The 13,094-nt window shown below is 40.1% G+C and overlaps 1 protein-coding gene across 1 annotated transcript in view; it reads right to left on the bottom strand.

The window, feature by feature from the left end:
- The window catches only part of CSE1L (chromosome segregation 1 like), a 38,088-nt gene extending 28,821 nt beyond the window's left edge, over positions 1-9,267 (bottom strand). The window contains exons 1-2 of the mRNA XM_039864547.1: positions 9,134-9,267; positions 492-587 (exon numbers count right to left, since the gene is read on the bottom strand). Coding sequence (XP_039720481.1) covers positions 492-576 — 85 coding nt within the window. The 5' untranslated portion in view covers positions 577-587; positions 9,134-9,267. The remainder of the gene's footprint in view (positions 1-491; positions 588-9,133) is intronic.
- Between the last annotated feature and the right edge of the window lie 3,827 nt (positions 9,268-13,094).

Genomic DNA, 13,094 nt, shown 5'->3' with positions numbered 1-13,094 from the left:
TGGAAACTGGTCACATTCAGGAGGAAAAGAGGAAGAAAGGAACCCTAGGTCTTAAAATATATTAATTAAATCAAACCAACACAGAGATTAAGAGACAGTGTCTGATTACTTGGTTTAATTTATTTAATACTTTTTAGGCAATTAACTCTCCATCTCTATGCCCTAATTATTACATCTCTAAAGGCAAGTGTGGGGAATTTCAAAAAAGTGAAGAGACAAAGCATTCTACACATACTAGTACATTTTATTCCAGAAGATGCCAAATAAAAGCTATTTTCCTCAAAAAAAAAACAAACTTAAAAAAAAAACTACCATAACAGCTGTAAACAGCTAACCACACACTTTATGATTACAGAATGAAAAATAAACTATGTCTGAGAGTCCAAGTGTAAATCTTTCCTTTTTTAAAAATTTACAAACAGGCAGACTACATAAAGGTTTCCCTCACCTGTACTGTATATCAAGCACAAGGTAATATTTATTCTCTTTACCTGGACGTCTGATGGTAGGATCTGGATCAAGAGTTTTCTTTAAATATTCTGTTAGCGTTTGCAAATTTGCATCGCTGAGCTCCATTGCAACAGAACCTAAAACAAAAAGAGGGTAACTGGTCACAGTAATTTGCATAAAAGAATCCTTTTATATTATTGGTCTTCCCCTCTCTGAAAGTCATCCATTTGTTATGTTTAAGGTATGGGCTATAAGTCTGATTCCACTAAGATGGGCTTTTTTGAAACAATGGTGAGATAATTTTGAGATAAAAGAGAAGAAAAAACATACCATGATTTAAAAAAAATATATATAATAATAATAATAATAGGCACCAAAAAGCCATGTTGAAGAATTGATCAAAGTCACCATAAAGTTTATCTCATTTAAAATGCTAGAAAACAAAGCAAACAAAAAAGGTCCAAAAAGAAAAAAAAAATCACTAAAATTTTTTGTAAACCCCTGCCATAAGAAATTAAAATTTTAAACAGTAAATAAGGATCCCGAAGAAATCTGAGATTAAGTAAACTAGAATAAATTCCTCTGTGTACAACATACAACCACAACTATTGACAAAAAACTAAATGGGGCTGAGAATTTGTTATCTGGGAAGATAATTTTGGAGTTCAGAAGATGGCAGCTGTGATTATGATTAAAAAGCAACTTTCTACACCAAAAGCAAAGGCAACAAAAGCAAAAATAAACAAGTGGAACTACATCAAACTAAAAAGCTTCTGCAGAACAAAGGAAATCATTGGCAAGATGAAAAGGCTACCTACTGGATGGGAGAATCTGCAAATCATATATCTGATAAGGGGTTAAATATCCAGAATACAAAGAACCCATACAATTCAGGGGGGAAAATAAAACAATCCAATTTAAAAATGGGCAGAGGATCTGAAGAGACGTTTTTCCAAAAAAGACATATACATGGCCAACAAGAAGATGAAAAGTGCTCAACATCACTGATCATCAGGGAAATGCAAATCAAAACTATGAGCTATCACCTAATACCTGTTAGAATGGCTATTCTCAAAAAGACAAGAAATAAGTGTTGGTGAGGGTGTGAAGAAAAGGGAACCCTTGTATACTGTTGGTGCAGATATAAACTGACACAGCCACTGTACAAAACAGTATAAAAGGTTCCATAAAAATTTTAAAATAGGACTGCCACATAATCCAGCAATTCTACTTCTGGGTATTTATGCAAAGGAAAGAAAGCACTAACTCAAAAAGATATGTGCACCCCCATGTTTATTACAGCATTATTAACAATAGCCAAGGCATGGAAGCAACTTAAGTGTCCATCGAAAGATGAACAAAGAAAAGTGTAGTATACACATGCAACAGAATATTATTCAGCCACACAAAAAAGGAAATCCTTCCATTTGTGACAACATGGATGGATGTTGAGGGCATTATGCTAAGTGAAATAAGTCAAACAAAGACAAATACTGTATGATCTCATTTATATGTGACATCTTTAAAAACAAAACAAAATAAAAAAATCCCTAACTCACAGATACAGAGAACATATTGGTGGTTGAGGAATATGTGAAAGGGGATCAAAAAGTATCTTTCAGTTATAAAATAAGTCAAGGGGATGTAATAGCAGCATGGTGACAAGTCAAGAGTGTAATATATATTTGAAAGTGCTAAGAGAGTAAATCTTAAAAATTCTGATTATAAGAAAAAAATCTGTAATTATGTGTGATGATGGACGCTAATTACTTATTTTGGCAATCATTTTGCAATATGTACATAAAACTGGATCACTGTTATATAGCTAAAACTAATAGTGTCAATTATATCTTAATAAAAAAGCAACTTAATATTCAAAAACTATATAAAAATCACAAAATACGCTATGAATGACCAAAAAAAATTTCACACTGAATGTATTACAAATTACAAGCTAAATAAATGGCTTATATAGCTATAACCGATAACAAGGCTAAGACACATACACACAAAATAGCACATACATAAAGATTACAAGTGTGTACGTGTGTACACGTGCATACCACTGCCAACAGACCAAACAGCTTGAGAAGGCTACAAATGGGACTTTATGGTCTCCAAGTTGTTGGTGAGTAGATAAAAGTGTGAATTTTCTTTTTCAGGGGTAGAGGGGAGAAGTGTTCTAAAACTGGATTGCGGTGATGGATACACAACCGCAGAAATTTACTAACACCAAAGAGTACACTTAAAATGAATAAATTCACGGTAAGTTATACCTCAATAAAGCTATTTTTAAAAACCCCACTTCTGCTTAGATCCCAATAGGCAGCACAGAGGGACAAAGCTCCTAGAGAACCTGAGGAAATGCAGCCTTTTCAGGGCAATCATGCGCATTAATCTGGGGCCACTATGACAGAGAAGAGAAAAATAAGTACATAATGATTTTGGTAAAATGTAATACATCTAAGTGGAAAAGAGGTCAAATATACTATAAATCAAATTATTTTTAAAAATTTACGTATACCCAAATGTACAGAAAAAAACTAAAAATATACTCTAAAATGTAAATGGAGGTAATGTCTACATGATGGATACAGTGGATTTTTATTCTCTTCATAGTCTTTTAGATTTTTCTAATATCTTACAAGTAACTATATGTATTAAATTTACTCTCAGAAAGTTATCGATCAAACTCAGGCTCTCAAAGGAACTTACAGACGAGTTGGAAGACAAGATACAACTGAAATACCAACTACAGATTTATAATTATAATCCCTTTCCTTTCAGGCAGCTAAACCTAGTTTGAACTGCCTGAGGCTATAAATTTAGTCTTTATCTCACTTAGTGAGTAAATTTGTTTCACCAAAGAAATACTAATGTGTTTTTTTTGCAGGGTGCTATCCCAAGCCCCACTGGGAATGTTGCATAATCCACAGTGTGTGCATCCAAAAAACAATCCTGAATGCTGAAACACTTTTGTCCCCAGGAGTACAAGTGCCAAATGGATCACACAGACAGCAACTTAACTGCTAAGAGGTTAAGAAGAGTCAGTAGGTATTCCATGGTCCAAGATGTCCCATATGTAGATTTGGACAGGCAAAGTACAACAAGGAACCATCTCACGCAGGAAATAGTGTGAGCAAAGTGACAGACATGGGAAGAGTACACAGCTCCTTTGGGGAATAGTGGACCTAGAGACTGAGATCAGATCATACAGGTTCCTCAATACTAAGCTGAAGAAGTTCATGATTTAATGTACAACACGAAGCCACTAAAGGTTTTTTTTGAAATGAATGAAAACTTAATGAAAGTCAAATGTAGGACCTTTGGGCTGGTAATGGTTTGCAGAATGGAGCTGAGGAAGAGAACATATGCAAGGACACTTTTAAAATGCGAAAGGTCACATTTATGAACTAGGCACAGTACTAGGTGTTTTATATGCTTCTTATTTCACATACTAATCATTTTATTTACAAGGAAGAAGACTCGGAGAGATTAACTAACTTGCCTCAAGTCAAACACAGTTAATAAAGATTAGATTAAATCAGTCTCACACTATAGGTCTACCCTCTTCCTGCTACTCAAGGCTCTCAGGTAGGAATAATGGCAGAGGAATGAACTAGAGTAGAAGCACTAGGAACAGCAATAGAAAAGGATGATGTGAAAAAGGACAGCCAGATGAGAACCAGGGAGAGGAAGAAGTCAAAGATGAATCTCAGATTTTGAATAACACTTATCAAAACAACAACAAAAAAAAACAAAACCCTTCATCTCACACTTAGGAAAAAAAAAAACACCTATAAAGAAAGGGGCTATAGCTAATGCTGTGCTTGTGCAGAGTACTCTTCCACAGCCAGAAACTACACCTTCTAAGGATAAAATGTGTTTGAAGTTATCTGTATTCTTCTTACTATAATCCTTTCCCTTAATTAGGAAACATTTTTATCAAAGTCAATATTCTGACTGACTGAATAGACTCCACCACTTACTTTTGATCCAGGGCAAACCACTCTATGGGCACGAGCATCAAATCCCACTCAACTACACACATAATTTATCACAAGGCTATTCTTTCTGGGTTTTATACCGAAACTTTGGAAAATGCTACACATTATATTCCTCCTTGTTGGAGATGCACTTTAAAGGGTTCAAGAACTCCAACAGTAAGTTTAGCATTGAGTTCCCCCCATTACTTGGCCACAGAGACACTTTATTATGGAACACACTTTGGAAAGTAGTGATATAATCAATTCATTTCCCATTCTTTTTTTTTTCCTCTTTGAAATGCTGACTCTGAAATCATGAAAGTTTGCTGTTGCAAAGCAAAATCATTTATATCAGTGTGTATAAGTTGAAAAAAAAACCTGGTCTTTGCCACATACAAATTTATTCTACCTTTTGTGATTTATGCAAGGCATCATGTTAGGAACTCGTGTGTGGGGACAGAAGTTTTGCTGAGTTTTTAAATACACTCCTCAATAAATCCTCATTTTATTTTATGTTCCTATAGCACTGTACATATCTAAACCAAAATCTCTTAAATTCCTCATAATTATCTGTACTAAAGAGCCAAACTCCTTACCATGGCAAAGAGCCTCATGTAATCTGGCACCTGTCAACTTCATCTAATACCACTCCTTGCTTCTATGTTCCAGCCACAAAGCCTTCTTTCTGTTCCTTGAACCAGGCAAGATAGTTCTCCCTGCCTGTAATATTGCTCTTCCGTCTAATTTGACATTGAGCATCACTGTCAGCTGTCAGCTCCTCAAAAGGGCCTTCCACTATTATCTACCTCATCTGTCATACTGTTAACAGGATTAATTCTCATCTGAAATATCTCTGACTTGTTATTTCCTATTTGTAAACACCTTAGGGCAGAGACTCTGTATGTCTTTGTCTCTATATGCCCAAAACCTTCAGCACTGTCTGGCACATAGCAGACATTCGTTAAACATTTGTTGCATTAACTAATGGAGAGTCAATATGTCAGTCATTCAGCTAAAACATAAATTCTCAGTCTGGATTGGAAACTATTCTTTGAGGATCAGTTATTACAGTCCCAACAGAACCTAAGAATTCAGTTGTATCTGTCAGATAAACAAATGACCAACTTGCCTGCCATAATTAATTTCTGTTCATTCAAAAGAGCTTCAAGAAAGAAGTGAATTTGAAATCTGTCCTGTATTACTGTTCATTATGGATGGCGGTGCTTATACTTTTGTTCCGGGGCTTTGCACTTACTGTCCCATTTGCCTGGACAGCTTTGTCCCTGGAGAGCTTGCATGGCTCACTGCCCACTTCGTTCAGGCTTCTTTTCAAACGTCATCTCTTTTCAGAGATGCCTTCCTGGACCATCCTATCTAAAAGATCACCCACCTCAGCCACTCTCCATTCCCTTACCCTATTTTTCTAAGTAAATTTTATCAGACATATTAATTTGCTTTCTTGTTTACTGTGCTTCTCTCTCCACTAGACTGTAAGTTCCATGAGCAGGTACTTTTGTGTTTTGTTCAGTGCAATCCCCCTGGACATCTACCACATATCTGTTGTACTATTTTCAAAAGCTACATACCCCTGACTGATTTTTCCATCAAAAGCACTATCATTCTTCACATTTATTCTGCTCAACTGTAACAAACAGGAAGAGGTAGAGACAACTGACTATAAGATCACATGACAGAATAACCCTAAAATGACAAAACTGAGGTGTTAGAGTAGGACTATTTTTAAATTTTTAAAAAATGTGTTGGGAAAAAAGGGGGGCGCCTACGTAAATATGAATACTACAGTCCCTGAAAGTTAAAATATCACATAGCTCCTAGAATTTTAATGTTAGATAAGGGATTAAATATTTGTCAACAAATCCTTTTTATATCTCCTTAGTGATGATCATGTCTATAAAACCAATTTGTAAGCTTACCCTTGATTTGGGAAAGTATGACACATCAGATAATTTTAGAGAATGCTCCACAGGTATTCACAATGTACCAGCAAGCTCTAGGTCTAATTAGGTTATCTTATTTGTCAACAGGTGAAGATGTTCTGATACTTTAAAATATTAGCAATATATAAATGAAAAAAGCGTTACTGATTTTAAAATACTCAAACTAGAAATGGAAAATCTATTATTTTGTCTTTAAATAAGGGATATACTTTACTTTTTCCACAAAGTTATCTTTGGAAATTTCTAACAATATGCCATAAAAATAAGTAAGTAAATAAAACCATGTACCACAATAAATCAATGACGACAGACTAATCTAAATTCCAAGTTCTTCCTGTTGAATGAATGGCTGGACCTAAGTCTAGCCTCTTTCCCACAGGCCCTATTGAAGACTTTTGGAATAAAAGCTCTGCTTTCCAATGCCATCTCACAAACACGTGATATAAGCTGGTCCCAGATGTGTGCCTTTTCCTTAGATATTTCCTCCACTTTAGAAAACCATTCCTGAAGCTTTACATTTGAGGAAAGGGAAAAAGATCCAATGAATGAAAACTATCCAGCATATGCACATCAAGAACATACCCCAACACCTCTATCCACCCTCTCTGCTTTTTAATCACAGAACATACCACTTAGAATTAAATACAAATTCTTTATGTTGCCTACAAAGCTCTATGTGATCTGGTCCCTACATACCTCTCTCTTCTTCACACACTACTCTAGCAAAATGGATTTTCCTCGAACATTCCATTATTCCAAGCTTGTTCCCATCCTTGAGCTCGTGTACTTTCTAGTCACCTTTGCACTTTCTTTCTATCCCCTCTGCCTGGAATATTCTGTCCCTTCATCTTGCCATGGCTAGTCTCAGCTCAAATGTCACCTCTTCAGAGAAGTCTTCTTCAGCGGTCACATCGGTCTCACTTATCATTATCTGAAATTATCTAATTCATTTATTTGTATTCTTATTTCTTTCCCCCACTAGAACAAAAGCTTCCCAAGGGAAGGAACCTTGTCCATTTTTGTTTCTTCACTGTATTCCGAAAGATCAACTGGCAGCTCAACAAAGTTATTAAATGAAAAAGAGAACAAATTAATTCCAAAGCAAAAGCATTGCTCTCAAACCCATCCAATCCTGTATAAGATGTGGTTTCCTTTTGTCCCAGCTCTCAACTAGCAGAATTCAAGTAACGAGCAAAGTAGAGAGAATTCCCTTGCCCTGATAAAAGGAAATGAAAGATAAAGGGTCTTAAGAGGGAAAAGGCTAAGGTAGATCAAGAGTCCCAGCAATCGTGCAAAAACTGGAGACACACAGAAAAAGACCAAAAATTCGACTATGGGGGCCCAAGGGAAGGAGAAAAAGAGCTCTGGTAAGATCCGAGAGTAAAAGTCCCCTCCTGTGCCCTGAGGAAAAATAATACTTGTGCGTCTGCCATGTGGCAAGCACTGGCCACCTAAACACAGCAGTAAACAAACGAAAACAAAAACAAAGAAAGGTTCTCAAAGTTTTACTTCCCAGCAGTTGAGAAAGACAAGTAACAAGTAAACTATCAACTATAAACAAGTAAACTATAATTACACATAATAAGCAATGCTATTAAGTAAATAAAACTAGGGCGATGTGCGATGAAGAGTTGAAGGAAAGCAGTCCTTAGACAGGTTGGTCAAAGCAAGCCTAAACTGAATGAAACCTGGGAGGGCAGAGAGTCAGCCTTGCAAAGATCCAATATTGGTAATTTCCAAGCAAACGAAAGGCACGTCCAAAGGCTTTGTGGTGGCCATGAACTTGAGACATTTAAGAGAAAGGTCGGGTCAGTATGGCTACCGTGGCTAAAAAGAAGAAGAGATGGGTGGAAGAGGCAAACAAATGGTCACGCCAGGTGGAACTTTGCAAACCACAGTAGTAACTCAGTGGATCTTCATAGCCACTTTACGAGGTAGATTATGTTTTGAACCCCACTTTGCAGATAAAGAAATGGAGGCTCGGCCAGATGAAGTGAATAGCCGTAAATTACGCTCCTTGGGAGAAGCTAAATCTGGAACGAACAAAGCCCATGCTCCGAATTAATACATCACAGCGTTTCCCTCCAGTGGGAGACCCCTACCCCATGTTACAGGGCAGGTGCACCGACACCCTGGAGCATGGACTAGAATTTAATCCTCACAAACAACTCAGCAAAGTGAGACACGAGGCCCAGTTTGGAGTCGGGGAGAATGAAGCAAGGGAAGTTAAGCTCCCCGTCCTCCATAGTAAAGTGAGACCAGGGAAAAGGCGGCCGGAATTCCCGGTCCGGCAGCCGGGCAGGCCGCGCCGCCGCTCTCCGCTCACGTTGCGGGTGGCCCGGGACGCTGAGAACGGACACGCGGGCGTGACCAATGAGAGGCGGTCTTCCCGAGGGGCACAGCGACGGCGCAACCAATCAGCACGGCGCTAGAGGAGAAGGGGCGGGTGCTCGGACTGCTCACGTTAGGCCGCGCCGCGGCTGCCCTCGCCCCTCACAGGCCCGGGGGCTGCCAGGTCTGGGCCTAAGGCCTGGGACCACGCGAGATGAGGCAAGAGCCGTAGCGAAGGCCAAGACCTTACCCGAGGGCTCTGCCCGAGGCACAGGCCCACATTTTGCTCTCGCCCAAAGGCGCGGTCCTTGCTTCCCAGCGCTCGGAAGTACACAGGGAGCGCCTCATCCCTCTCCCAGCGGGATTCCCAGAGGCCACCTTGCCAGGCCGTGCATGCCCCAGCCCTACCTTGTGGGAATACGGGAACGGAGGAGAAAATCTCAGCCGCAGACTGTAGCCGTCACTACCTACTCTTACCGCCGCTCCACCTCACATTCAAACCCCGGCAAAATGGCGCGGCGGCGAGGCTGTGGCCGGGGCGCATGCGTGAATGGGCAGAGAGGCAGGGGGCGGGGCCAAGAGCGCTCGAGCCCCACCCAAGTTCGAATGGCCAATCTCAGGCTTGAATGACCCTCCTCTGTGTTTGCACTGACGTCACAAGCGACAATGCCCTTTGGCTCGAACCATTCTAACGTGCATCATAATCCCCATTTTCCTGAGATGAACACAGAGTTACTGAGTGGCTGGCTGCTGGATTGTGACCTATTTTAATGTCAGGGCTTGATATCAGGCACAAAGTAAATCATGTAACTTTTGAACAAACTGCTCCGGTCTGTAGTGTCACAGAAGAGAACTTACTGCCTCTCATGGAGCCTATGTTTTAGAGAGAGAAACAGAATAAACAAGATAATTTAAGATCTTGATAAGTGCTACAAGGAGAAAATAAAAAAACAATACGGCAGGCAGTGACTTGGAAGGTCAATGGGATGGTCAGAGAAGGCCTCTAAACAAGTGACAATTGATTCGAATTTCAACGAGGAGACAGCTGTGTGAAAATCAGCCAGGAAAGCATTTCAGGAGGAGGGGATGCCAATAGCAAAGGCTCTGAGTCAGGAATGAACTAGGCTGTGGCTTAACGAAGTGGAGCAGGTCAGGAGATGAAGTCAGGCCAGCCTACGCCAAAGTTAGGACAGCCTACAGTTAAGATGACTGTGCCTTAAGTGCATGACCACCAAATTTATATTTTAAAAGGACCACCAGCTGCTGCTTGGAGAATGGACTGTATCAGGAGGTAAGAGCTTGAAGTAAGAAGGCTGTTGGAAGTCTCCAGGAAGGATATGTTAATGGCCTGGACTAGGGTGCATAGCAGTGCATAGATAGAGAAGTGGACAGCCTTAGGATATATTTTAGAGGTAGAACCCTTAGGCTCTCATGATACATTGAGTGTGGGAAAGAGAAGAACCAATGGTGGCTTATGGAAATCCTAGCCCTCAGTTTTGGCCACCTCCTCTGCCTCCCTCAACAGGCCCAGTTGTCTCTCCACTCTGAGCCCATCCCTTGGAATTGCTAGCATGCTACTCCTGGGACTGAAAGGTATATTCTTTTGGTCATCATTTGAGGAAATATAAGAACACAAAATTATATAGACACTGAGAACTGCAGAGCTCTCAGCACATAATGACTCTGTCTAAACCTCTGCACTATAAGATGACAAAACTGCTACATGGCTTCCAGCAGCACGAGCCCCTTGCCCTAGGGTAATTGAAGCACAGGGAGGTTAAGCTCAATGCTGCCAGGGGGATTTTCTGTTTTTCTAGCCAACAGCTGAGGATGGGCCCCAACTTCCCTTAATTATATAGAGCATTAAAACTGTGATGCTAGTGGGGATGGGGGACGGGGGAGGGATGCTAAAAAGGCCTTAAAACTGTGAACTCTTCCTCTGTCCCTTTGAGATGTATATGTATCTTCTACAATTCAAGAATGTCTTTCTCCAGGACCTGAAAGTCATTCCTTTGAAATGTAATCATTAGAAAGGTAGATCCTCTGCCTCCCAGTCTGTGTGGAAGGCTGGTCCCCTAATTTTGGTAATTGCCAGCTAGCAGACACAGCTAGCCTAATCACTTTTACACTGACCAACCCTTTGTAACTTTTCACTTGGGCCCCTGCTCTCTCCCCTCGTTCTCTACTCCCTCATTCTCCATTTAAATTGCCCAGCCACATCTGCCCAAGTCAGAATGGAACTCAGCTTTTTCACCTATTGTCAGTAGTTCCTGAATAAAATGTTTTCACCACTTTAACAATGTCCAGCTGTGTTTATCTTTGCACCCTAGCTACAAACATTTAAAAGCAATTCCAACGGATAAAATGTAAAAAGTTGCTGTTAGTGAAAAGTTTATGGATATAACTTTTTGGTAAAATTACTCAACATCTCTTATCATAGCCACAAGATCTGGCCCCTGCCTACCTGTCAGACCTCATCACCTTCCTCCCTCCTGCCTTCCACTCTCTCTCAGCTCAGCGGCCCCGCCTTCCTTTCTGTTTTTCCAAGTTCCTCAGAGCATTCATACTTGCTCTTCTCTCTGCCTGGAATGCTTTTCTTCTAGATCCTGAATGACTGGCTCCCCTCTCGCCCCAGTACATTCAGTCAGATTCTAGCTCAAATGTCACCTCCTCAAAGAGGCCTTCTACCCTGTCTGAAATTACCCACTCCCCACCACCCAATAATGTGACGTTTGGGGTTGCCAGATTAGAAAAGGAAATACAAGACATCCAGTTTAATGTGAATTTCAGAAAAGCAATGCACAATTTTTTCGTAAATATTGCATTGGATACACATACTCAACAACACATTCACATTGAACGAGGTGTCCTGTATTTTATCTGGCAGCCCTATCTCCATTATGTCATTCCATTTTCTTCATAGCATTTATCACTTCTGCAATTGTCTCTTTATTGTTCCCCCCACCACCTAAGGACCCTATTAGAATAAGGACTTCATCTTCTTCACAGCTGTACCCCCAATACCTAGCACAGAGTAACTGCTCAATAAATATTTGTTGAATGTTGAAAGAAATGCCCTATGTAAATAGGTGAATTCACTGAGAAAGGTATAAGTTATTAGGACATTGGTGAAAAGATGTATTTTTACTATGGTAGCAATAGTACGAGTAATCACCTTAATCATACTAATCTGCTCTCCTGGACATTTTCCTCCAGTCCAGGTAAGAACGACCCTGATGACTTAACGGTTTTCCATCTCTGAGAGCTAATCGTAAGAAGGCTGTCTGGCACCTTGCGTGGGTCTGGCATCTCTGCAGGAAGCCCTCACGCTGTGCCAAGGTTACCACGTCTGTGGACAAAGCTCCAGTGATGCTCTCTCCTCTCAATCTCTGCAGCCACAAGAACCAAGTAGGAAAGGGTCATGGAAAGGCTTGCATGTCCGCCCTTTCCACTCTCCACGGGGCATGGGTGATACCTGGATTCTCTTGCAAATCCCCATCCCCACACCCCACCATATACACTCACTCTTAGGTTTGCCAAAACTGCTAATATATCATGTTGGAATCCAAGGAAAGTAATCTAGCCGCTTTGAGGAGCAAGAGCTAAGTAGGGGTAGACCTCAGAGACATGGCAGGTTGGGTTCCAGACCACCAAAGCAAGTATCGCAATACATACAATGAGTTATAATATTTTTGCTGGGGAGGGTCTTGCTTTTAATTTGTAAAAAAATGCAACATCTGTGAAGCCCAATAAAGTGGAGCACAATGAAACGAAGTGTGCCCGTACGCATGTAGTTTTCTTTCTTTCTCGTCCCCAATAAAACAATCTGTCTAGTGTACGAAGAGACTTTCTGAAAAGACGGATTATCTGTGGCATGCTCCACAAGCAAGAAAATTTTACCTTTTATTTGGATTCAAAACAGCATGGACACATCTGGCTGTGCTTGAAAAGAACAAGGCTTCTTTGGGTTCGATGTCACTTTTCAAGTCCACCGACATGCAGAAGAGTGTGGATAGCTAAAACTGAGAAGTGTCACATTGTGGTTCCTTACCTTTTTCGAAATGGAGGCAACTTTCTTTTCAAACATGGTAAAAAATTCACACACTACAAAAACATTTGGTCTTTCACTAATTAGGACATCAGCTATAGGTAATGTATTGAACATTTATGTCCTCTATGCCCTTATTTTTCAAATGTTTTTTATCTGATGTTCTCTGAGAGGCACGTGAGTCTCCCATCATGATTCTAGCTTTGTCATTGTTAGTGTACTTCAGTGGGCTTTTGGTTTCTATTTTGAAGCTATTAGGTATTTAAAGGTTTGTGCCATTTCTTTTTGATAGTCTACCATTTGACAGTGTGTTTTATTCAA

This window comes from Pteropus medius, unplaced genomic scaffold (assembly GCF_902729225.1).
Source record: "Pteropus medius unplaced genomic scaffold, Ma_sr-lr_union100, whole genome shotgun sequence".
Taxonomy (NCBI): Eukaryota; Metazoa; Chordata; class Mammalia; order Chiroptera; family Pteropodidae; genus Pteropus; species Pteropus medius.
The sequence above is the reverse complement of the archived record's forward strand: the minus strand, read 5'-3'. Positions and strand labels throughout refer to the sequence as shown.